The sequence below is a fragment of the Cetorhinus maximus genome, chromosome 7, assembly GCF_964194155.1.
Source record: "Cetorhinus maximus chromosome 7, sCetMax3.hap1.1, whole genome shotgun sequence".
Lineage (NCBI taxonomy): Eukaryota > Metazoa > Chordata > Chondrichthyes > Lamniformes > Cetorhinidae > Cetorhinus > Cetorhinus maximus.
Window position 1 is genome coordinate 30,897,692 of NC_135885.1, and position 27,899 is coordinate 30,925,590.

A 27,899-nucleotide genomic window follows, 5' to 3' on the forward strand; every position below is an offset into this window, starting at 1 on the left:
TATAAGATGGTTAGTTTTGTCTCCTTTCATTCAAAGTAAAATGGAGTAGTAGAGAGGGACATGTGACCTCATACAAAGTCTGACTGGAGACAAGTCCATGTGGCCTGGTTGCCATGGGGACAGGGGCCCAGGCCAAAACTTGAAAGTAAAGTGCAAGCTTAAACATCTGAACACGAAGGAGAAGGCAGTTGTGGTTGTTGCTTGTGGGCACAAAAAGTTTTGGGGAAGACAACCTACAACAGGTGCCTCTGTGCCAGGAGGAAGAAAAGGTCTGCTTTTGGATTGTAAGGGCTGGTGAAGAAGGAACCCATGCTCGAGGAAACAAGGATTCTTATAAGTTAAAGACCATAGAAACACCAGAGGGTGTCTTGCAACAGGAAGCCCATTTGATTATACTCAAAGGGTTTAGTAAATGAGACTTTGTTTAAAAGGACATTGGAAGACTCACCCTGGTGAAGCAGGGAGAAGTGATTCTGCTAGAGCCAGGAGGAACTTTGCACTTTAATCCCTGGACTACAATTCTGCGGTTTGGTGTAATGTATCCGGCGTGGGGTTTTCAGTTGTATTAAGAAGTTACTCAGAGTGCCTCTTCTGTAGTTCAGTGCATTAGTTGCCTACTAAGTACTGTCTAGCCTATTTTGATTTTAGTTTGTTTGTTACAAGAAAAGTCTTAAAACGTGAAATCTTGTCATGTGATCCTTTGAGTCGGTCACTGGGAAATCCAGATATCTTTTAAAAGTTATTGGTCTCCATGGGGGTCATAACAAAGCAGAGTTTCACAGGTGCTAATCTCAGGATTACTTCCTCAGCCTTACAAGGGAAAGACAAGACAATTACAGAAACCAATGCACAGCTAAAGATGTGGTGTCATGGAAGAGCAATAACATTTTGTTAGGTATTGGTACCAGCATTGGGTTGAGGTGGAAGGGGAAAATGGCACACAGGACTGGGAACAGTGGGATGTTTTTAAAAAGGTTGCAAAGCTACTGGATAAGGATGTTCTATTACAAAAAGGCAACTACTATTAGTTTTAGGATGTCATGGAAAATCAATAAGTTGGAATTAAAGATCAGAGCATACAAGGACCATCATAAAAATGATGAAAACACGAACGATGGCACATGGAAACAATGAAAGAGGCAGCTTTTTTGAGTTGGGTTGAAAATTGATCAGAAGGTAGGAGGCAGAGAGTGGAGATAAAGAGTATGTACTCAGATTGACAGCATGTGACAAGTGGTGTTCCCCAGGGACGTGTTCAGGGGCCTTGATGTTTCACCGTGTTAATTAATGACTTGGGTGAAGGAATAGAAGGTTGCATATCCAAGTTTGCAGCTAGGACTAAGTTAGGAGAGACAGTAACCTAGAACACAAGTAAGCCATTCAAGCTCCGCAAGCCCGTTCACTTCTATTGTGACTGATGTGCATCCTAACTCCATTTACGTGCCTTGGAACAGTGTCCCTTATTACACTTGGCTAGTAAAGATCTATCAATCTCTGATTTAAAATTAACTGAGCTAGTATCTACTGCTTTTTGTGGGAGAGTGTTCCAAACTTCTACCACCCTCTGTAAGAAGGCGTGTTTCCTGTCATCTGTCCTAAATAGCCTGGTTGACTTTAAGCTCCTTGTCTTAGAATACACCAGCAGACTACACCAGCAGATACAAAGTAGAAATTAGGCATTTTCTCTCCCAAAAGGCTGTGGATGCAAGGACAGTTCCAACTTGCAATACTGAGATTGATCAGAATTTTGACCAGGAAATAAGGAAAGAGGCATCCTTTTGACTTAGGTTGAAAGGTATTAAGGGATATATGGAGCAAAGGTGGGTAAATGGAGTTCAAGTTCGGATCAGCCATGATATAATTGAAGGGTGGAACAATGCCCAGAGAGGTTGCTTAGTTACACTATGTTTGGTTATCAAGGCCTGGGGTTAATAACTGGACTGCCAATGATTAGATAAACCTGTCTACAAAAGTTCCAATTTAAGCCAAAGCTAAAAGTAATGCAGTATTGTGCACATTTTGTCATTGCCATGATGAAATAAACAGCACAACTGCAGCCAAACCAGTGTCAGATATGAGGCCACTTGGAGGAGTCTCACAATACTTTTATCTGTGCAATGGTTGCAGTTACACCATTAAAGGAAAAAATAATGTCCAGGAGGGTCATCTTTAAATTTCCAATGTTAGAAAAAGCCAATTTCCAACTCAAGACAAAAGTTCAGAAACTTCACTGGCTTTGTTTTGCATTCATTCATGGGATGTGGAAGTTGTTAGGCCAGCATTTATTGACCATCGCTAATTGCCCTCGAGAAGGTGGCGGTGAGCTGCTTTGTCCTACTTCTCCCAGATTAGAAAGTGGTTAGAACAGGGCAGTATAAATTGATAATGCTCCAGTGTCAAACAATACCATGGCTACTGCACTAAATTTTATCGCGTGTTGAAGCAATCCAGTTCATTTCACAACTTAGCTCTGGCTGAGATGATGTTAAAGATCCTGGAGAAAAAGGTGCCATTAATTTTATATGCAACAGTGACTTCATGATATACAAAATGTATTTTGTGTGCAAGTTTGCTTCAAATTTAAACTGGCCAAATAGAATACATAAAACAAAAAAATTATAACTTAGTGAGGAGTAATGACATTGAAAATATATTAAAAGTGCAACCGACAACTCTCGGGAAAATTCTGTAAATAAGGTGTCTCCAGAGTTAAGCCATTCTGATGTTAAGTACAAACTCATGATCCTATTCTGAAACATTCAATTATTTTTATATATATAGCACAAATACTTATACAGGAGTTCCTCAGGGTAGTGTCCTCGACCCAATCACCTTCAGCTGCTTCATCAATGATCTTCCTTCCATCATAAGGTCAGAAGTGGGGATGTTCGGTGATGATTGCACAATGTTCAGCACCATTCGCCACTCCTCAGATTCTGAAGCAGTCTATATCCAAATGCAGCAAGACCTGGACAATATCCAGGCTTGGACTGACAAGTGGAAAGTAACATTCACACCACTCAAGTGCCAGGCAATGACTATCTCCAACAAGAGAGAATCCAACCATCGCCCCTTGATGTTCAATGGCATTACCATCACTGAATCCCCCACTATCAACATCCTGGGGTTACCATTGACCAGAAACTGAACTGGACGAGTCATATAAATATTGTGGCTACGAGAGCAGGTCAGAGGCTAGGAGTCCTGCAACGAGTAACTCATCTCCTGACACCCCAAAGTCTGTCCACCATCTACAAGGCACAAATCAGGAGTGTGATGGAATATGCCCCACTTCTCTGGATGAGTGCAGCTCCTACAACACTCAAGAAACTTGACACCGTCCAGGACATAGCAGCCCGCTTGATTGGCACCCCATCTACAAACATTCACTCCCTCCACCACTGATGCACAGTAGCAGCAGTGTGTACCATCTACAAGATGCATTGCAGGAATTCACCGAGACTCCTTCGACAGCACCTTCCAAACCCACGAACACTACCACCTAGAAGGACAAGGGCAGCAGATAGATGGGACCACCACTACTTAGAAGTTCCCCTCCAAGTCACTCACCATCCTGACTTGGAAATGTATTGCTGATCCTTCACTGTTGCTGGGTCAAAATCCTGGAACTCCCTTCCTAACAACACTGTGGGTGTACCTACAACACATGGACTGCAGCCGTCAAGAAGGCAGTTCTCCACCACCTTCTCAAGGGCAACTAGGGAGGGCAATTAATGCTGGCCCAGCCAGTGAAGCCCACATCCCGTGAATGAATTAAAAAAACAACTATTAATGTAGTGGTTTGGAAACTGCTCAAAAAATCATAAAATTCATTCCATTATAAAATTGGTGGAATCGATTACAACATCCCAAAAAGATTGTCAATTTAAAAAACTTTACTCACCTGCAGTTTGAGCAGGGTTGATCCCTATTCCATCTGCAAAGAAACAAATTCACCTTAAATTATCACAATTCCAGCAGAAAGGCATCTTGCCTTTTGAAAGAAAAGTAGATGGTAATACAATTGAATTACACTTAAAAATAGTTACTATTTGGAGTGTACATATTGAAATGATACAAATTCTGTAAAATTAGTATGCAGTCTTTGATAAAACTGCTACATTTAGATAGCTATTCAGTAAATCGGTTTCAAGGCCCTTATAATTTTCTTTTCGAAAACCTTCATTTACTCCTATGCTTTATGGCAAACACTAGAAAGTGAGCATGAAGACAATCTTGAGAGATAGCAGAAAAAGTGAGTATACCGGTATTTACATTTAACATTTAAGATTATCCAGCGATTCAGCAGGCATGTTTTATGCAATCAAAATATTTTTTACAATAGCTTTAATATTTGTATTAACATGTTTCTATTTGGTGTATTTCGAAGCAATGTCACATTGCATCAATTTTCTAAAATTATGTCTGCCTTTAAAAGCATTAAAGCCATCTTGCTCAGTGCGCCCACAATACTGTAATGTATATTGCGTACTTAATTAAATACTACAGTAATAAAAGTATTGACATCAATGTTAGTTTGCAACCCGAATTTTCAAATGCTGCACCATCACATTTCAGGCTGTTGAACATCCACTGTATTGCAATTATTCTGGATTTAGGATCTGCCAGTGTCTAGCAGAAAGCACTGATCTAAAGAGCAAGTGGCAAATAAACATTCATCTTTAATGTTATTGTAATAAAATGTTTAATTATTTTCTTACCATTTGTTATGATAGCACTGCTTGCTGCAGGCACTTTAAACTGAAAACAAAACACATTAAAAATATATAAAAATTTGCACTTTGAAAAGATTTTTTTCAGAACAGTGAGATTATGAATTCCTGTAATATGGTTTCTGGAGATCATGCAAAACTGGGGATGAGTAAGGTGTTACCGTCAAAATGGTTTATATATCTTGACTTGCGTAGGAGTCAAAATGTTGCATCAATGTCACTGTAACTGACACTAAAGGGCCTTTGTATTAACAGCAATTTTAACTACATTATTCTCTCCAATTTACTTAACAAAATACTTAAAATGACATGCAGAATATACTTAAACCTTTAAAATAATTGGAGACCATCTAATATTGTGTTTTATTTTAAATGCCTCTCCTCTTCATGTCTCTCATTATCACGCTCAAATCTCTGTCCAGAATTAAAAGCTGAAGACAGCCAGGATTTCTGACAATGCCTGTGCCTATTAAATATCAGAATTGTTATTCTGAGAAAAATGTTCATTGTGCAAAAATAAGCTATAAACCTGTCACTTCATACCCGTATGCTTCTTTTTCTTCCACCTACTACAAAGCACAAGTGCAATCATCCCAAACCTAATTTGTCATAAAACGTATGTAAGCAAAACTACTTTTGAGGCCCCAAAACCCAAAAAATGACTAATACTCTTCCAAGAAGAAATCTTTTGCATATACACAAAGCAAATTCTTTAACCATAGTTTCATACTGAAGTATTGAGAAAGGGCCAGCAGCAGTAGCAGAATGTTAGTAGAACAGACTGACATCTGCGCCATGTATTTGAAGATTAGTAGCCCAAGAAGGTAATGCGTCACCCAAATGGGAAAAGACCACATGGCTTTCTGACACTGAGGTAAGTCTAGATATAGAACAGAAAAGACAGACACAATAGAGGGAACAGCACAATGACACGCCAATCTTGTGACATGTCTGATGCATGTTCAACTCCACAATACAAGTTGACTAACATCAGGTTTCTATAAATGGATGATCTGAGTCAAGGTAAGAGTAAATTGGGGGAGATGGTGGCAGAGTGATATTGTCACTGGACTAGTAATTCAGAGGCCTAGGCTAATGCTCTGGGGACAGGGGTTCAAATCACACCATGCTAGCTGGTGGAAATTAAATCCAATTAATAAATCTGGAATATAAAGCTAGCCTCAGGAATGATTACCATGAAAACAATCATTGATTTTTGTAAAAACCCATCTGGTTCACTAATGCCCTTTAGGGAAGGAAATCTGCTATCCTTACCAATCTGGTCTACATGTGACTCCAAACTTATAGCAATATGGTTGACTCTTAACTGCCCTCCAAAATGGCCTAGCAAGACACTCAGTTCAAGGGTAATTAGGGATAGGCAACAAATGCTGGCCTTGCCAGTGATGCCCACATCCCATGAAAGAATAAAATAAAGCCTTGTTATATGTTTTTTATTTGTCAATAAATTAGCATTGCTTATGGAAGCCAAAGTTTATATTAAGATAAAAGCAAAAAACTGTGGATGCTGGAAATCCAAAACAAACACAAAAATACCTGGAAAAACTCAGCAGGTCTGGCAGCATCTGCGGAGAGGAGCACAGTTAACGTTTCGAGTCCGAATGACCCTTCAACAGAACTAAGAAAAAATAGAAGAGAGGTGAAATATAAGCTGGTTTAAGGGGGGGTGGGACAAGAAGAGCTGGATAGAGAGCCAGTGATAGGTGAAGATAACCAAAAGATGTCACAGACAAAAGAACAAAGAGGTGTTGAAGGTGGTGATATTATCTAAGGAATGTGCTAATTAAGGGTAGAAAGCAGGACAAGCAAGGTACAGATAGCCCTAGTGGGGGTAGGGTGGAGTGAAGGAATCAAAAAAGGCTAAAAGGTAGAGATAAAACAATGGATGGAAATACGTTTAAAAATAATGGAAATAGGTGAGAAAAGAAAAATCTATATAAATTATTGGAAAAAATAGTGGGGGGATCGGAAAGGGGGTGGGGATGGAGGAGAGAGTTCATGATCTAAAATTGTTGAACTCTATATTCAGTACGGAAGGCTGTAAAGTGCCTAGTCGGAAGATGAGATGCTGTTCCTCCATTTTGCGTTGAACTTCACTGGAACAATGCAGCAATCCAAGGATGGACATGTGGGCATGAGAGCAGGATGGAGTATTGAAATGGCAAGTGACAGGGAGATCTGGGTAATGCTTGCAGATAGACTGAAGGTTTTCTGCAAAGCGGTCACCCAGTCTGTATTTGGTCTCTCCAATGTAGAGGAAACCGCATTGGGAGCAGCGAATGCAGTAGACTAAATTGAGGGAAGTGCAAGTGAAATGCTGCCTCACTTGAAAGGAGTGTTTGGGCCCTTGGATGGTGAGGAGAGGGGAAGTAAAGGGGCAGGTTTTGCACCTTCTGCGGTTGCATGGGAAGGTGCTGTGGGAGGGGGTTGAGGGGTAGGGGGTGATGGAGGAGTGGACCAGGGTGTCCCAGAGGGAACGATCCCTGTGGAATGCCACCGGGGGGAGGGGGGGGGGGGGGTGAAGGGAAGATGTGTTTGGTGGTGGCATCACGCTGGAGTTGACGGAAATGGCAGAGGATGATCCTTTGAATGTGGAGGCTGGTGGGGTGACAAGTGCGGTGATAAGTTGTCCTCGCTTATCACCCCGCCAGCCTCCGCATTCAAAGGATCATCCTCCGCCATTTCCGCCAACTCCAGCATGATGCCACCATCAAACACATCTTCCCTTCACCCCCCGGCGGCATTCCGTAGGGATCGTTCCCTCCGGGACACCCTGGTCCACTCCTCGATCACCCCCTACACCTCAACCCCCTCCCACGGCACCTTCCCATGCAACCGCAGAAGGTGTAAAACCTGCCCCTTTACTTCCCCTCTCCTCACCGTCCAAGGGCCCAAACACTCCTTTCAAGTGAAGCAGCATTTCACTTGCACTTCCCTCAATTTACTCTACTGCATTCGTTGCTCCCAATGCGGTTTCCTCTACATTGGAGAGACCAAACGCAGACTGGGTGACCGTTTTGCAGAACACCTTCGGTCTGTCCGCAAGCATTACCCAGACCTCCCTGTCGCTTGCCATTTCAACAGTCCACCCTACTCTCATGCCCACATGTCCGTCCTTGGCTTGCTGCACTGTTCCAGTGAAGCTCAACGCAAACTGGAGGAACAGCACCTCATCTTCCGACTAGGCACTTTATAGCCTTCCGGACTGAATATTGAGTTCAACAATTTTAGATCATGAACCCTCTCCTCCATCCCCACCGCCTTTCCGATTCCCCCCCTTTTTTTCCAAATAATTTATATAGATTTTTATTTTCCCACCTATTTCCATTATTTTTAAATGTATTTCCATCCATTGTCTACCTTTCCATCCTCTACCTTTTAGCCTTTTTTGATTCCTTCACCCCACCCCACCAGGGCTATCTGTACCTTGCTTGTCCTGCTTTCTACCCTTAATTAGCACATTCCTTAGATAATATCACCACCTTCAACACCTCTTCGTCCTTTTGTCCGTGACATCTTTTGGTTATCTCCACCTATCACTGGCCCTCTAGCCAGCTCTACTTGTCCCACCCCCCCTTAAACCAGCTTATATTTCACCTATTTTTATTTAGTTCTGTTGAAGGGTCATTCGGACTCAAAACGTTAACTGTGCTCCTCTCCGCAGATGTTGCCAGACCTGCTGAATTTTTCCAGGTATTTTTGTTTTTGTTTCAAAGTTTATACTGTTTTATAAGGACAAAAGAAGACATTTGTTGAATGATGCCCTTTCCCCTTCCACTCCCATCCTGATTCCTTACCAATCAGGATCAAGCTGCCTCGTTTAAATTTCAAACAACGCTTGGCAGTTAACCGTCAGTCAGCATCCTGGTGCGTTCTCCATGGCAACGCCTCTAGCAATCAGGATCCACTTGCCAACCAATCAGCACTCTCTTCTTATACAGTATAAATTGTTGTTTCCCCTTATATTGATATTCTTGCAAGCGTCTAGATATGTGCAAGACGAAAAGCTTCGACATGTCATTTTTTTCAGCAATAATTCATTGCTTTGGAAAAATCTAAAACTGCGAATCATTGCAAAGCTGATGCATCTAAATTTCCCATGAGATTGAATACATGCACGTCTATACGACCATAGAAATTAGGAGCAGGAGTAGGCCACTCAGCCCCTCGAGCCTGCTCCACCATTCAATAAGATCATGGCTGTACACCGTTTCTGTACACTGTTTACAGGTCAGGCTGACTTTGCTGTTCCAGCATAAATTACTATTTACGGAGCTGGTGTTAAAGTGCAGTTGAGCACATTCTGTTTGTAGATTTACATCTTAAAGTAGGTGCAAAAAGGATTGTGTTAACAAAACTTTAATTCTTATCTTTCAAGCAATGCATCCAGTAACCTAGTTGTAGGTTTAAATAACAACATATAGTTTTATATTTGGTGGTGTTGATGGCCGAGAAAAGGGATATTGCATGCTTATTTCAATATACAAATAAGGAGAATTGCAGTTTTGTGGATTGGAGTGAACGTTTTACCACTAGAGCTAAAAATATACTGCTCATTTCTCTTTCTTCTTTCCTTTATACTGGCAGAACTTAGTTCTGAAACAAAAGCAAAATACTACAGATGCTGGAAATCTGAAATAAGATCAAAAATTGCTAGCAATACTCAGGTCAGGCAGCATCTGCGGAGGAAACAGAGTTTTACGTTTCAGGTCAATGGCCCTTCATCAGAAGTTCTGGATTTGCCTTTTAGATGTCCAGGGTATTTTTGAAACAGGAGTTGGAACTATACACAGACAAACTAGGGTTTATCCCCCATTGTAGAACCCCAATTAAAATCTGTATAAAAATAAGCAGACCCTACGGCCATGCAAGCTCCACCTATTTGTGCCAGCTCGAGTGACCGGAATCGATTAAATGTGACTGGCAAAAGAATCAGAGACAAGAGGAGGGAAAATTTACTTTAACAATGAGCGGTTAGAATTTAGAATGCACTGCCTGATCGAGTGGTGGATACAGATTCAACAGTACCTTCAAAAAGGGAATGGAATAAATAAATGAAGGAAATAATATTGCAGAGATATGGGGAAAGAGCGAGGGAGTTGGACTAACTGGTTTGCTCTTCAAAAGGTTTGCTGCAGACTCGATGGGCTGAATGACTGTCTTCTATGCTGTACTATTCCATTACCTCTATGATTAAATTCATTTGGTACCAGGGCAACTTCAGGGGATCTGTTCCTTAAGGAGTAAGACATGCCAAATTTACTCCTGTTTAAGACATATTTCAATCACCAAGCCAGCATTTCAGCTCAATGTACCCCATTTGGACAATATCTAGAAGAGCACAGATGTTACCTCCAGATGGCATGCTAGATGGCAAGAACAAGCTTTAAACATTGCTCAAGCCTATTTAGCAGGGGGGGCCCAATACAGGTAGAGTACCTCAAATCCAGCAACCTCAGGATAGAGTCCCTGCTAGATTTTGGAACTCGTCAGTTTTCGGGAAAAAAATCAGGGCACCTTAATTCAAATTGGAAAGCCTTAATTCAGTGAATAGGAGACACAGGAAAATGACTTGATAGAAGTTTACAAAATTATGAGTGGCATGGACAGAGTAGAGAGTCAGAAGCTTTTTCCCAGGGTGGAAGAGTCAATTACTAGGGGACATAGGTTTATGGTGAGAGGAGAAAACTTTAGAGGAGATGTACGGGGCAAGTTTTTTTACGCAGAGTGTAGTGAGTGTCTGGAATTTGCTGCCAGAGGAGGTGGTGGAAGCAGGTACGATAGTGGTGTTTAAGAGACAGCTTGACAAATACATGAATAGGATGGGAATAGAGGGATATGGACCCCGGAAGTGCAAAATGTTTTAGTTTGACAGGCAATATGATCGGCGCAGGCTTGGAGGGCAGAATGGCCTGTCCTGTGTTGTACTTTTCTTTGTTCTTTGTTCTTGATTGCACAGCCCTTTAGGTTAATGGCTATGTTGCAGCTGATATTAAATTACTTCTCATGCATTGGATTTAATAACTCTTTCAAACCTCCCCCAATTCCCTACTTCAACTCACCTGTTTAAAATGAGAAAAGATCAATTAAACTGAAATGATATTAAAATATACTGTAGTTGTAATTGAAAACTATCGGTTGTTTATTCATGCAAGATTGTACAGTATTTTTTAATAGCTCTCTTTGGACTGACTTGGCCAGCCACAAGAAGGCAACCAGTGGTCATGGAACTTAAAGGCTTTTGGGAATCAAGTGCAATGTTTGAATTTAAGCCCGTGGGCTTCTATTTGGGTGGCCTTAATTGCATCAAAATTCAATACAAGTACCCTGTACTGTAGTAAGAGTAGGCATATGTCCTGATTCCAGGTATAATACATAGCTAAATATTCTACCTCATTGGATTCTGCAAGAGTCTTTTGTTCTTCCTGGGTGTGTTCAACCGTCTGTCACATTTGCATTGAGTTGGATCAGGGCAAAGTTTGCTGGAGCATGGGGATAAAAATGTCTGGTTCTCAGACAATGCCAGTTTTTTGTGCTTCTGACGTCTTCCTTCTTCCTTAACCGAGGTTTCCCACGCATGGTGGTTGATAGGGCCCCCAAACGTGTGCAACCCATCTTCCACACCTCTGCTCTCCCTCCCAGAACCATGATAGGGTCCCCCTTGTCCTCACTTTTCACCCCATCAGCCTCCGTCATTTCCACCAACTCCAGCATGATGCCACCACCAAACACATCTTCCCTTCACCCCCACTGCAGGGATTCCGTAGGGATCGTTCCCTCAGGGATACCCTGGTCCATTTCTCCATCACCCCCAACACCTCAGCCCCTTCCCAAGGCACCTTACCATGGAATCGCAGAAGGTGCAGCACCTGCCTCTTTACTTCTCCCCTCCTCACTGTCCAAGGGCCCAAACACTCCTTTCAAATGAAGCAGCACTTCACTTGCACTTCCCTCAATTTGGTCTACTACATTCACTGCTCCCGATCTCCTCTCCACTGGAGAGACCAAATGCAGACTGGGTGACCGCTTTGCGGAACACCTTCGGTCTGTCCGCAAGCATGACCCAGACCTGTTGCTTGCTATTTCTTCCCACCACCCTGCTCTCATGCCCACATGTCTGTCCTTGGCCTGCTGCAATGTTCCAGTGAAGCTCAACGCAAACTGGAGGAACAACACCTCATCTTCCGATTAGGCACCTTACAGCCTTCCAGACTTAACACTGAGTTCAATAACTTCAGACCATGAACTTTCTCTCCATCCCTAACCCTTTTTGATCTCCCTTTTTCTATATTTATTTTTATTTTTTAATTTTTATTTTTTTCCACTTATTTTCATTATTATTATTTTAAAAATTTATTTCCATTTTTATTCATTGTTTTATGCCCAGCTTTTAGCTTATTTTCGATCTTTTTTCCCACCACCGTTCCCTGCCCCCACCCCACCCCCACTAGGGCCATCTGTCACTTTCCAGAGTGCTTAACCTAGTCCGGCCATTATCATATTCTACTTTCTACTCTTAATGTTACCATTAGCAACTCCTTTAGCCAGTGGCACCACTATTAACAACCCTTCAACCTTTTGTTTATGACATCTTTTGCAATCTCTCCTTTGCCTCCACCTATCGCTGGTCTTCTATCCAGCTTCACCTGTTCCAAACCCCTTAAACAGTATATATTTCACCACATTTCTACTTCCCTTTAGTTCTGAAGAAAAGTCATATGGACTCGAAACGTTAACTCTGTCTTTCTCTCCACAGGTGCTGTCGGACCTGCTGAGTTTTTCCAACATTTTTTGTTTTTGTTCCAGTTTTTGTGTAACCAGATTTGAGGTGCTCTATCTGTAGTGCAATACCCTGGTTTTGACATTTCACAACATTTGTGGGTAAAGATCAATCCCTCAGATGATCAGGTGTGTTCCAAGTGATTATAAGTGGGTCCACTGTGACTGTCTCCCCATTGATGACCCAGCCAGTCAGAAAACAAAGGCCACCCAGTTGCAGTGCTCTTCACTCAGCTATTTAATGGTTAGAATACTTAAGACTAACATGGTTGACTTTACAATCTATGTAAATACAATAAATAATCTGCACAAATTAAACTAAACTGATTATTTAATTTGAAAAATTCTTGAAGCTCAGTAACTAATTAGAAAAGTCACAAAGTGGAAATCAATCTCACCAGATGAGCAGTTTACTTTATAAATATTGATGGAAAAATGGCAAAGCTCAATAATTATTTATCTCATGTTTAGCTTTTCATGGATTTTACATATATTATTTTTCTGAATTAAGGTGCAATGGGTGCCCTCACTGAATTTTTTGTTTCAAATAATCTCTTCAGTGAGAAGCTTCAGAACTTGTGCGTGTGGTTTTGCACTATAGCAGACTGGAGCTTAGTATTACTAACGCAGCAACAAATTTTCAAATTTCAAAAAAATAAATTTAATTCTGCACGAGTGGAAAGGAAAAAGCGAACCAAATTCACACAAACCCGAAAGATTTTCCTTGTGTATTCTTGGTGTACGCACTGTGATTACAGTACAAACCAATTTGTTAAGCTTAATATTTTTGCTGTCAGAGAAGCTTACTACACCTCAATACAAATACTGTACCCTACCAGCAAAAATAGAATTTAATCCAGGTCTGACTACATTATTTTTTGATAAGGTCACTGCTGTCAGCGTGAAATAAGCCTGCACCATCGCAGATAAGCAAAAACTCAAATTAATCCAGAATCAGTCATCAGGCTGGCAAAATACTTAACCTTTTTCTCGAGACCATTTAATCAGGTAGCGTACACTTGGGGTAAAATAATTCCAAGGAACAAAATCAACACACATTAACAAAAAATGAATCCTTATTATTGATCACTTGTTTTAGAAACACATAATCTCTTTGAACACTAGCAATATCTTCTGAAATTAGATGATACTGTATCCATTAATAATTTTGAGCGCACATTAATAATGTACCCACATGTCTAATGCATGTGATTGATATTTTTGATGATTATTGCACTGTGTATATTCTACTTAAAGTACTTATTTTAGAAGAAACAACACACTGCTCATTCTGCCATGAACGTAAGCAGGATCTCAGCTGCAGTATGTCACAGTAACTAGGTAAACAGTAACATGCAATCCAAGTGGGAAGGATTGATGTGGGAGATGACACTATTCATTATACGTCTTCAACACATACAGTTACAAATTCACAATTTACAACTCTAAATAAACTAAATATTCAGCATACACAAATCCCACACCTTGTTCCAATGCTACCAGATCACTTCAAGGTTTTTTTCAAAACTACCCCAACCTTGATTATACAATTCAGGCTAAAGCCACCTCAACAATTCCAACACAAAATAAGTCGTAACATTTAAAAGAAGAATATTGACTCACAAATGATCCAAACAGGCTATTAAGTTGCTCAAGAACCCCTTCTATATTTCAAAGGATAAGATTCTGAAACGATTAGGAATTATAATTTTGCTTAGTCTTCCTCCCTAGCAGTGAAACCTATGCAGTTCTGGGAATGATCATCTTTCTGGAACAGGCTGTCAGACAGAATGACATTTACTTCTGTATTCACTTGTGCAAAATTGGAACTTTTTTTTTAAGTAAGTACAGCCTAAAGGAAACAACCATGGTCTTTGCACAGAAACACATGAATGTCAAGATGAAATGACTAGTCTACCAAGGGAAATAGGTTAAGTGAGTGGGCAAAAAATTGCCAGGTGGAGTATAATGTGGGAAAATATGAACTTGTCCACTTTGGCAGGAAGATTAGAAAAGCAGTATATTATTTAAATGGACAGAGGCTGCAGAACTCTATGGTACAGAAGGATCTGGCTGTCCTGGTATGCAAATCACAAACAGTTACTATGTAGGTACAAGTAATTGGGAAGGCAAAATAAAATGCTGGCATATATTGCAAGGGGAATGGAATACAAAAGTAGGAAAGTATTGCTACAACTGTACAGGGGCTTCGTGAGTTGTAGCTGGAGTACTGTGTACGGTTTTGGTCTCCTTAAGGAAAGATATAATTGCATTTGAAGAGTTCAAAGAAGGTTGACTCGACTGTTTCCTGGGGTGAGAGGGGTTAGTTTATGAGGAAAGGTTGAACAGGTTAGGCCTATGCCTATTAGAACAAGCGGTGATCTTATTGAAGTGTATAAGATCTTGAGGGGACTTGACAGGTGGATGCTGAGAGGATGTTTCCCCTTGTGGTGGAGTCTCAAACACAGGACACAGTTTAAAAATTAGGGACCTCCCATTTAAGATGGAGGTGAGGAGGATGCTTTCTCTCAGAGGATTGTTAGTCTGTGGAAATCTCTTCCCCAGACAGCAACGGAGGCTGGGTCATTGAATATATTCAAAGCTGAGTTAGATAGGTTTTTAATCAACAAGGGAGTCAAAGGTTATGGGGAGCAGACAGGAATGTGGAGTTGAGGCCACAATCAGATCAGCCATGATCTTAACGAATGGCAGTGCAGGCTCAAGGAGCAAAATGGTCTACTCCTGCTCCTAATTCTTGTGTTCTTGTGACTGGCATCACTATTTTATATCTTGAAGTTAGCTGCATGACTGCAAAGTATTTTGCCATTGAGTAGAATGGTTAGCGTCTCCTGTAATCTAAGTAATATAGTTGTGAGGAGTCATGGAGTGGGGGCAAGATAACCTTGGATAATAATTGGAAGTAGGTCTGGAAAATTTCTTCAGGGATCTGAAGGTTTCATTTCATTTTTTCTGCAGCACTTACTGATGCCAAAAATGGAGGGAGTTGTTATAAGCCAGAGCCCATTCTGCAGCAGTCAAGGTTTCCAAATTTTTGCTGCCTCACGCTATTAAATGTCTCCTGCCTGTCCTATCTGCTCTGCTGCTTTCTCGGACCCATGAGCTGCTTCCAGCTTGTTATAAATACCTAGTTCATAGTAATATTTTAGATTTAATTTTTAGTTCTGGGAAAATTAAAGTTAACTGTAGAAAATTGGATAAATGCAACTAAAGCAGCTTGAAGACTATTACATTTAAAAGTTGGTGGCCATGTTGACTTAAGGGGTTAACAGCTGGAAAGGTAAGATCATATAACATCGAGTGGGCTTAGATAGCTGGAGAATTGGAGATGAGGGGTCTACAATGCTGGCAAAGAAATGCAGCCAAAAGAGTTGGCTTGTTTTGGGAGTTAAAGCTACATTAATTTAAAAGCAGAGAGCCCTGGAAGGCTACGTCGCCATGGAGATGGGTGGAGCTTAAGAAAGTTCTAGGGTTTCAATTTATCTGTGTGCTTGCTAGGAGAGTGAGTGTTCTGCAGCAAGGGAAAAGGTGCTGCTGTTAGCAGGCTCCACACAGCAAAAGTACTGCTGTTAGCTTGTTTTGTGTGATTGGGGCTCAGGACAAGTCCCAGGAGCCATTTGATAACTCCATGCAGTTAGGGCTCAGGAGAAGTCCCAGGGGGCTGAGAAGGGGGCAGGTCATCATTGGCTCTGAGCTGGAAAGGGTTAGGGCTCAGAAGAAGCCCTGGGAGCCATTTTGGTATAGCTGGGGAGATTGAAGCTTGATGAAATTCAGGGGCAGTGCCAGCCCAGTGAAGTTAGCCAGCTATTGAAGAGCTAAAATTGTGACATTAACTGGGGGTTGGAGTGCAGACTCAGAAAGCCAGGGGAACAGAGTCTCAGGCGATGAGACTGAAACCCTGTGAGGTGTGCAGTCATTGAGGCAGTCCGGGTTGCAGCGGCTTTGAGGGAATTCAGTGGCTTGATCTTCGAAAGTTAAAAGTTTGGAGTCCCTCATGAGGGGGACAGAGTTTCAACGAGATTGGTTGACTCACAGTGTTTTATGACCCCTGGGTGGGTCATTGAGCAATCCTGGACTCTGACTTGTCGCAGCTGCCATTTATTGTGCGGTGTGATGTGTTCGACCACAGTTTGCCTGTTAATTCACGTGTACCTCACATTAACCCTGAATGTTTGAGTATAAGATGGAGGTTGTAAATTGTTTTATCATTTTGACCTTGTATAGTAAAGTTTATTTTTGTTTGTTCAAAACCAGTGGAATCTTGTGGCTTTTTCTCTTAGTGTCTCGAATCTCAAACTTTATCTACTTTAAACAAATAGTTACTGGTGCCTAATTGGATAATACCAAACATTTGGGGTCTGGACATAACAATCAGCCATTCAAAATCTTATTACATTTTGCTTAAATGTAAAGTATTGCTCAACACATTTTCAATAAAGTTTGGGATTACACAATACGAAATTAATTTAAGAAGCTCTTCATTGAATAAAAAGTTGAAGAATTAAGGGACTAGCTCATAGTGTGAAAAAACAGATCTTTAATGGTTCCCTTGCAATGTAGCTACATTAGAGCTCAAGAAATCACCGAGTGTAAAATGGCTAAATTTGGAGATTTTTCAAGTTTTATTACCTTGAAATTCAACTCAGATCTGATTTTAAAATTTGCATGCACACTTTTTGAAGTGCAGCTGTTACTTTTGGATTGAAATCCTATGTAATATCTATATTTAGTTTTCTTCATCTGCAAAAGCATTTTGTGATAAAATGGAATTTTTAAGTAATGTGCATCATTCTACTTTATTGAATTTCTTCTACAAGCTTATTATGCATGCTGCTAACCAAATGTGCTTTGATTTTCTTTTAAATTGATAAGAGTTATGTGTTTATGTTTGAAATCTTCACTGGTCAGGTCATCTCTATTGATTCTGAAGTCAGTAGTTTGATTTTATTTAAAGCCACCCTTCAATTGGCTCACTTGAACCAGGCAATGAAACACAGAATCAGTAAAGTTACTTTTTTAAAATGATCTGACATAACTTTAAGAGTATCTTAGCCCCTTATTTTCTCAACATTCTAAATAACTAAGCACAGGGTTTTGAATTTGCTAATACGGTAAGTCCCCGTTTTACATTGCCCTGTTTTAATTCATTCTGCTCTAACAGGGAGGTAAGGAGAGGGAGGCAGCGAGGAGGCGGGTCAGAGAGCACAATCGGTGGTGACCAGGTTGGTTGGGAGCAAGAGAGGCAGGAAGCCTGAGGTAATTAGAATCAGCTTATTTCTTTTATATTTTTTAATTAATTTTATTTTGAGTGATTTCTTTAACGAATATAGGAATTTAGCAATGTGAAGTATTTCGACTTACAGGGCAAAATGTTCTAATTCTTTTTCTAATGAGAAAGATCCTACAGAGCCCAACTACAGCTTTCACTGTGGTTATAGTGGGAAAATTTGATTTGCTTAATGTTGTTTCATTTGAAGTTTCACTTTTCAGGAACACAACTACACCGTTAAGTGAGGACTCATTGTACATGCAAAAGGTACAATCTTATTGGTAATTTATTCCTATTTGTAGCAATTTTTATTTGTCTCATTTGTAGGATGTAGGCATCGCTAACAGACCAACATCTGTTACCTATCTCTAATTGTCCTCGAGTTGGTGTTGGTGAGCCACCTTGTCGACAAGAGTGGCTTTTGAGAGGGCAGTTAAGAATCTGGAGTCACATCTGGCCAGACCGGGTAAGGATAGCAGCTTTAGTTCCTTAAAAGGATATTAGTGAACCAGATGGGTTTTTATGACCATCCAGTATTTCATGGTCGCCATTACTGTGATGAGCTTTTTATTCCACCTTTAATTCATAGAATTTAAATTCCCAGCTGATGAAGTGGACAATAAAACAACTCACTCGAGAAGGAGGCTCCACAAATATCCCCATCCTCAACGGTGAAGGAGCCCAGCACATCAGTGCAATAGATAAGGCTGAAGCATTCGCAACAATCTTCAGCCAGAAGTGCCGAATGGATGGTCCATTTTGGCCTCCTCCAGAAGTCCCCAACATCACAGATGCCAGTCTTCAGCCAATTCAATTCACGCCACGTGATATCAAGAAATGGCTGAAAGCACTGGATACCAAAAAAGCTATGGGCCCTGACAATATTCCAGCAATAGGACTGAATACTTGTGCTCCAGAACTTGCCACGTCCATAGCCAAGCTGTTCCAGTACAGCTACAACACAGGCATCTACAAGGCAATGTGAAAAATTACCTAGGTATGTCCCGCACACAAAAAGCAGGACAAATCCAACCCAGCCAATTATTGCTCCATCAGTCTACACTCCATAATCAGTAAAGTGATAGAAGGGGTTACCAACAGTGCTATCAAGCGGCACTTGCTTAGCAATAACCTGCTCACTGACACTCAGTTTGGGTTCCGCCATGGTCACTCAGCTCTTGACCTCATTCTAACCTCAGTTCAAACATGACCAAAGAGCTGAACTGCAGAGGTGAGCTACGAGTGACCACCCTATCAAGCAAAGCAGCATTTGAACGAATGTGGCATCAAGGAGCCTTAGCAAAACTGGAGTCAATGGGAATCGGGGGAAAACACTCCGCTGGTTGGAGTCATTCCTAGGGCAAAGGAAGATGGTTGTGGATGTTGTAGATCAGTCATCTCAGCTCCAGGGCATCACTGCAGGTGTTCCTCAGGGTAGTGTCCTAGGTCCAGCCATCTTCAGCTGCTTCATCAATGGTCTTCCTTCCATCATAAGGTCAGAAGAGGGGATCTTCGCTGATCATTGCACAACATTCAGCACCATTCACAACTCCTCAGATACTGAAGCAGTACACGTCCAAATGCAGGAAGACCTGGGCAATATCCAGGCTTGAATGACAAGTGGCAAGTAACATTTGCAGCACCCAAGTGCCAGGCAATGGCCATCTCCAACAAGATAGAATCTAACCATCATCCCTTGACATTCAATGGCATTACCATCACTGAATCCCCCACTGTCAACATCCTGGGAGTTACCATTGACCAGAAACTGAACTGAACTAGCCATATAAATACAGTGGCTACAAGAGCAGGTCAGAGGCTAGGAATCCTGCGGCGAGTAACTCACCCGCTAACTCCCCAGAGCCTGTCCACCATCTACAAGGCAAAAGTCAGGAGTGTTACGGAATACTCTACACTTGCCTGGATGAGCGCAGCTCCAACAACAATCAAGAAGCTTGACATAATCCAGGTCAAAGCAGCCTGCTTGATTGGCTCCCCATCCACAAACATTCACTCCCTCCACTACCTATGCACAGTGACAGCAGTGTGTCCCATCTACAAGATGCACTTCAGGGACTCACCAAGCCTCCTTCCAAACCTATGAACACTACCACCAAGAAGGACAAGGGTAACAGACATGTGGAAACACTACCACCTGAAGTTCCCCTCCAAGCCACTCATCACCCTGACTTGGAAATATATTGCCGTTCCTTCACTGACAAAATCCTGGAATTCTCTCCCTAACAGCACTGTGGGTGTACCTACACCACATGGATTGTAGCGGTTCAAGAAGACAGCTCACCACCACCTTCTCAAGGGCAATTAGGGATGCACCATAAATGCTGGTCTAGCTAGCGACGTCTGCATCCTATGAACAAATAAAATAAAATCCAAGTCTTGCCACCCATCATCCTGCTATACATTGTAATTGGTGATTGCCTGCTGCATTTCAAAAGTGATGTTTCAAAGCTGCAACAACAAAATAATCCTCACAATGTACAATTAGCAACCTCCCAATCCCATTAGGCTAGATGTCCACACATGTAAGTCTTAAATGTACAACTACTAAAACAGCAACAAAGAATCCCTTGGCTTTTTTGTATATTAATAATTAGTAGAAAGATTTCACACAAGCAGGATATTAACAGCCTTAATACTTTTGTAATAGGTTGTGAGTAATGATCAGCTCCATGTACAAATTACTCTCCTATCTCGTAGAGAATTCTACACCAGAACAGTTAGATAAAACAAAATACATTCTGTGCATAATGTACAGAACGACAAAGGCACCAATTGTAATTAGTGTGGATACTCTTTGAAAATTTCTACTCTTTGACTTGTTTTTATTTGCTTCTGCAACTTGTTTGTCCCAGCATTAATCAGCTATGATTATCAAGCTAAGGAGCTGAATATTTGTGGAGAATTTGCAATACCTCAGTGAGCAACATTAAAATACAATCTCTCACTATAGGAATCTGTTTTGCCCACTACATTCAGAAACAAATATTTTTAAAAGTGCCCACATCATCAACCTGTAAAGTAGCACAATTGCAATGCAATATACGCTGCGCTCTCCAATAAATATCAATGCACAGTAACTTCTATTTTCCCTGTCCCAGCATAACACTACTACGGCTTTGCCTCAAAAGCAGAATTTTGTTTTAAATAAAATGCTGCTCTCTGTGTTGTACCTGCAGTTAGTCTAATCTTTCCCAACTCTACAAGTTGTACAATTTGGTTTTCTTTATAACATGCTGCGATTTAGACTGAAAAATGTATTTCTTGTAAAACAATGCTTAAGATCATGGATGCTTGTGCTAGGGATTTAATAGTTCCACTTCTATTTTCAATCAGTGTAAATATAGCATAATTCTAGTTCCTATTCCACCCTTGTTATAATATTCTTTAAACTCACCTCAAAGAGTGGCAATTGTACACCCCAATATTGTATCTTGTCAGCCTGCCTTCTTTTTTAGAATGGGTAACTAAATTAAAGAGTTATGATCTTGTTACTTAATCTTTTCATGCACATTACAGAATGCTACAAGCCGGAGTAACAGGCATCATCATTCTTAATGGCTGGATTATCAAAGTTTGCTTTAATCTGTGTTAAGGTGTAATTAGTACTATCTTTTGGTTGCTGATCGACATACCCAACTGCATTAAGATCAATATCCTCAGGCCATCTCTAGAAGAAAGGGTTGATGGGACAGCCCCATGTCTGAAAAGAGAAACATATTCAGCAGCCCACTGTCAGTTCTTCCTCTTCGACTTTACCATAGCCCGTGTAGAAATGTCCATGGATGGAGACTCAGCAACACATTAAAGTTTTATGGTTACAAATTCTGGTCCAGCTAAAAATTATTTGACGAGCTAGTGAAGTGTTATGACCTTCATTATTTGCATTGAGGAGGTGAAAATTAAATTTTCTATCAAGTGATATCAGTTTATTAATCTTTTGCTACTGCTTTATTTCTTTCAATATCAGCCACAAGGTCTATTAGCGGGATCATTCTTCCGTTATCCAAAGACTATGAAAGCATGAGAGTGCTTGCAACAATTCCAGTTAAGAAATTATAAAAATATTGGTACTCTATTTGACCCTGAACTCTGCCTCATTTATGGATATTGAGCATATAAAGTCACACAAATTCAGAGATAGCAAAAGTTCACTTTAAAGGGATGATTCATGTACTGCTGGAGTCCTAAATATTTTGTACAAAAACTCAGGTGAAGGTCTGAGACTTATACAGCAGAACGCCACATGAACTTAAGAAATAGGAGCAAGACATGGCCATTCGGCCCCTTAAGCCTGTTCCACCATCTAACACGGCTGAGCTTCTACCTCAACTCCACCTTCCTGTGCTATGCTGTAAGCCAATGCGTCATTCAGCATTGTATTAATCACTTTTAATCATGTAAATGTGCCTTCATTTCTTTCATATTAATGAATGTGAGCTGGTCCACACACACACACACATACACACACACGTGTCAGGGTATGCCCCTGAGGTGGTGGCTTGCCACAGACACTTTGTCTACAGAAACTGAACTAGACAATGGCCACTCGGGAATGTGTGAATGGCCTTCTCCCTGCCCACTGTACAGTAATCACACCCGCTATTGGCCTGCACCTGGAGAAACCCCACCCTGATGAGGGCAGGATATGACCATGTGGGGGTGGTCCTGGATGGCCAGGGGGGAAAAACCCAATCATATGATCCGATTTAAGGTATTGCCTTATAAGCTAAGGCCCAGGAAGGTGTGTAAAGACTCAGTGCTCAATAACATTGTTACTGCAGTCGGTAGAATGGCTTGGTCAGCCATTCCGAAGTCACGCTGGGAGATCTGATGAAGGGCTGGTCACCTGATACGGATCCTAGTTCGCAGGATTCCTAAGCAACCAGTGGCACTGTGAGTGTGTACTATTGCTTATAGATTTAATAAAGGTGTTGTTGTGTCCATTGATATCGAGACAAGAACCTTTAGACAGAGAGGGTGGGGCGGGGGGTAGTCTTACAATCCCCACATCTCTTAACATCCAAAAATCTATTGATCTTGGTCAAATATATTCAACGACTGATCATCCACAATTCCCTTGGATAGAGAATTCCAAGATTCACAACCTTTGAAGGAATCTTTCCCGAATGGCTGACCCCTTATTCTGACACTATGACCCCTAGTTTTAGACTCATAGGTAGGGCAATTCACCCAACAGCTCCTCTATCAAGCCAAGAATTTCATGTGTTTCAATCAGATCACCTATCATTCTTCTAAATTCAAGGGAATATAGGTCCAGTTTACTCAACTCTCTCCTCATAGAATGATCTCCTCATCCCAAGAATCAGTCAATTGAACCATCTTTGCACTTTCTCCAAGGCTACTATATATTTTCTTGAGTAAGGAGACCAAAACTGTACACAGTACTACAGGTGGGGTCTCACCACGGCCCTATGTAATTGCAGTGTCTTTTTCACTCTTATACTTCAATCCCTTTGTCATAAAGGCTCCACCAGCAGTTGATTAAAAAAGAAATGGTTATTCAAAACGTGGCAATTATGTCAAAAGATGAGGACCCTAGGAGGAAATAATGACTTAAGAAGGATCCTAATTTTAAGGCCCTGTTTGAATAGAACGGTGGAACAAAGGTCCGTCCATACACAACATGAGAAAAAGGAGAAGTAGTCATTTGGTCCCTTGAGTCTACTCCACCATTCAATAAATTATGGCTGATCTGATAATAGCCTTGACTCCACTTTCCTGCCCCTAAAACTCTTGATTCTGTTGCCAAACAAAAATGTCTAACTCAGCCTTGAATATATGCAATGACCCAGCCTCCTCTGCTCGCTGGTAAAGAGAATTCCAAAGGTTAACAACCCTCTGAGAGAAAAGAAATCCTCCTCATCTTCACCTTAAATCTTAAACTGTGTCCCTTCATTCTAGATTATCCAAGGGAGGAAACATCCTCTCAGCACCCACTCTGTCAAGCTTCCTCAGAATCTTTTTGTTTCAATAGGATCACCTCTCATTCTTCTAAAGTCCAATGAGTCCAGGCTCAACCTGGTCATCCTCTCCTCAGAAGACAGTGCCTTTTATGACCTCTGGGCATCCCAAAGCACTTCAAGCTTGTAAAGCACTTTCCAGGTGCAGTCACTGTTTTTACATGGAAATTCAGCATCCAAATTGTACACTGCAAAGTCCCACAGCGGCAATTAAATAATCATCAGATAATCGATTTTCATTGTGTTTGTTGAAGGATAAATGTTCACAAGACATCACAAAACTCCCCTGCTCTTCTTCAAACAGGGTCACATAATGTTTTACATCTGCCCAAGTGGGACCTCAGTTTAAGGGTCCGCCTGAAAAACAGCACCTCCAGCAACGCAGCACTTCCCTCAGTACTATAACCTAGATAATATGCTCAAGTGCTTGGAGGAGTACTTGAACCCATGACCTATGGCTCAGGTGAGAATGTGTCAAGTCTAACTGTGTAGGCAATGAATCTTGAATACTACCATGCTAGGAATGTAAGAGGAAGAGCTGTAGAATGGCGTATTTGGAGCTTAGAAGTAATCAGAGGAATATTCAGAGGAATACTGGTAGGGATAAAATATGAAAGAGAACTTGTGATGAAGGAGTTGGAGGTGAGGGAAGAACTACCTATCAGATGACAAGTTTTATCTTATATCCTATCTAGGACTGCATGAGAGATGTGGGAAGTCTTCTTGGGTCGGAACCTTACAATCATGGAAAAAATCCTACTCTGTCTGGGAAGGATTCAAACCCAAGACTGACATGTGAAAGGGTAACATGCAAACACGTTATCTTAACTGGCTTCACAAGATCATTCTAAAATATATTGCAACTACAAACTTGCACAAGAGCCATGTTGCACAAATCAGGATATATTTTGTAAAATTCCACTTTGTGAGATTATATACTTGCACTGTACCCTAATTTAAATAATTCAAATCCATCAGCAACCTTTTAGGGGAGAAAATACCTCAAATCTGAGGGAAAAGATAGGAATTTCTATTAAAGTAGATATTTAGATGATTTGAAACTATACCACAGTGGCCTAGACAGCACATTTACATAAGAATTGAAACATGATGGAAACCTGTGTTGTTTCCAATACAAAATCGATCAGTAAACAAAAGGATTGAACAGTGTCCTCTGTCTGCAAACAAACCACAACAGGAAGTTGACAGCCCATAGTTATCGTGTCTGAAATAGTGGTGGAAGCATGTTCAATAGTATCTTTCAAAAGAGAGATATATACTTCGAAAGGAAAGATTTGCAGAGCTATGGAGCAAGAGGAGAGTAAGACACAGTTCTTATAAAGAGCTGGTACTGGCATGATGACCCGAATGGCCTCCTTCTGTGCTGCATGATTTTATGATTCTATCACACAAACTGATTTGCTTACCTCTTCAGCTGCAAACTTCAAAACTGCTGTGAAAGGTGTGACTTCAGGTACACTCAATCTGAAACATAACCAATCATTAATACTGTCTTACTACCAGAACGTGATGAAAAGTCAATTTCTTATTCAAGTACCTGGACTGAGACATTTTAAGGATGGAAATGAACGAGAGGAAAGGATTACAATACAGGTAGAGTGTTTCCAAACCAATAACTTCGGGACTGAAGCCATGCTGGATTTCGGATCTTGCCAGATTTCGGGTCAGGTGGAGTCAAGGGTTGCACAGAGCACAGGAATAGTCCGGCGTGCAAGTGACAAATGGGATAACTAGTCTGATGCAATACCACAACAATGCAGCACTTAGCCAAATTGTCCAGGTAAGTTTGTTTTCTTTCTTTTACTCAATTAAAATTGATGCATGGCACATTCTAAAAACGTCCGTTTTGGGGACAACTTTGGTTTTTGCACAGCGGGATATGAGACACTGTATTGTAACAGAGTTGTTGATGAATGATAATAATCAATCTCTATCAATTAGTTTAAAACAGACTAAGACATGAGGTAAGAATAAACCGCAGTGGTGGAAAGGTTTGGAAACTAGAGGGCCAAAGACAGCTGCTTCTCCCAAGAATGCTACACTTACCATATGCCATAACTCAAAATACTCACATCCCGTATCATCTAGCTTTGCACTCACAATCGGAACAAAATCATGGGTTTACATCTACAGTTTCCATGTCTCACAGCATTTTTTTATTTGCTTCATATCCTTTTTATTTCTTCTTTTCTGCCATAAATATGTTCAACTCTGCGGCTCTCTCTCTTCCTACCATAAGATTAAAGTTCTGCAATTGCCTGTTACTCACTAAATCTCTCTGACACAACTTTGAAAGTAGAATAGCCAAAATTGAAGTGTAGTGGTGAGGATTGGGAGAAAATGGTGATCTTCAATGTAGGGTGTGTTATAAAATTTTAAACCTGTCCCTTATTAATAATTTCTGAGTGTTATAAATACCACAGGAAGTTACACTAAACATCGCCTTGACAGACTGTACAAGGTTATAATGTACTTCAAATTAGAATTAAACACATTTGTTACATACATTACAACCACTATATATCTGACACATATTGACTGAACACCTAACCTTAAACACTTAAACAAAAGCATGATAATGTGTTAAAATTAGCCAACATTGTTTACATGTTCAAAACACAAAATCATTTCCACAGCATAATTACCAACATAAATACTTTAAAAAAGACAACAGTTGCAAATAAAGTTATATTTTATATAAAGAGTAACTAAAAAGATGAACCACTCCCCAATACCACAGTCAGTGGAAACAATTTTTAAAACAGCTGCAAACATCATATTAAACATCATAACAAGCATTCACTAGGAGGATGAAAAGTGTCACAAGGCTTTGGAGCAGCAGCTCCCATAGACTATTCTCAGCTACACTCACTTACACTTTGTAGGGCAACTTTGGATCAGACGTCAGCGTGATTTTAAATGTGACTTTTGACCTAATAAAAAAAATCAGGACAGAGTTAGCCAGCCTCCACTAGCTGCTGTGAGTACAATAATAATGACATTAACAGTGATATGAATAATAGCCTGGTCAAAGTTGCTGTTACTAGCTTTGTTCAGCTGCTGATATTGGTCTATCACTGTTTATGCCCATTCCCTTTTTACACTATTACCAATCTTAACACTGCTGCTAATAACATTACCCCACTTCTTTAATCTTTTTGTTGCATGCTTTAAGTTAATAATGTTTTAGCATCTGTTGCTGGTTTTTAAATTACTATTACGAATGAATGGTCGCATTTACACAGTGCCTTCTCAAGTCCTCAGGACACATTTAAGCAATATTATATAGACACAGATGACAGCTAATTGTGCAAACAGTAAATAAGAATGGTCCTTCTTGATCAAAGAGGTGAGTGTTTAATGAAAGATTTTAAACAGAAAAGATTAGAATATGAACACACCAGAAGGTGAGGAGTCGAGAGTAGGCAATTCAGGAGAGGGATGATAGGTGAGTGGGATGAGTTGAGGAATCGGAGATAGGAAACAGGTAGCAGAGTTTTGTTAAAACCCAAGTTTATAGAAAATGCAAGATAGGCCAGCCAGGAAGTCACGAAATGAAACAGAAAATGCTAGCAATACTCAGGACAGGCAACAATCGTGGAGACAGGAACAGATTTAATGTTTCAGGTCGGTGATCCTTCATCAGAATTTTCAGGAGCCACATTTTCAGTTTTATTTCTGATTTCCAGCACACGCAGTCTTTTGCAGATTGTGGAATAGTCGAGTACGAAGATGGCAGGTCAGAGTTTCAGCATATGGGCAATGGTGAGGAATGGCAGCAGACAATATTACAGAGAAGTAAATCTGGAAAAAAAGGCTGACAAGTACACAGGGGCAGGTGACAGTAAATCCGAAAGGAGAGAGGGGCAGAAAGCAGAGAAGAGGGAAAGTGTAGAACAACATCTGGCACAGGGACCAGGAAGGGAAGGTGACTGTTTTTTTTTTGGGGGGGGGGGAGGGGGGGCCCGGGAATAGGGTTGAGGGAGCAGGAGGTGGATCTGGTGGATAAGGTGAGCCTAGGGGGGTAATACACAATGGGACACGGGTTGAAGGGAA

General features: G+C 40.8%; 1 protein-coding gene across 2 annotated transcripts in view; it reads right to left on the minus strand.

The window, feature by feature from the left end:
* The window catches only part of ufm1 (ubiquitin-fold modifier 1), a 43,716-nt gene that overhangs the window by 15,486 nt on the left and 331 nt on the right, over window positions 1–27,899 (minus strand). For both annotated transcript variants that reach the window (XM_078545283.1, XM_078545285.1), the window contains exons 2-5: window positions 26,720–26,776; window positions 25,250–25,307; window positions 4,722–4,761; window positions 3,905–3,937 (exon numbers count right to left, since the gene is read on the minus strand). In XM_078545283.1, the coding sequence (XP_078401409.1) occupies window positions 3,905–3,937; window positions 4,722–4,761; window positions 25,250–25,307; window positions 26,720–26,776 (188 nt within the window). The remainder of the gene's footprint in view (window positions 1–3,904; window positions 3,938–4,721; window positions 4,762–25,249; window positions 25,308–26,719; window positions 26,777–27,899) is intronic.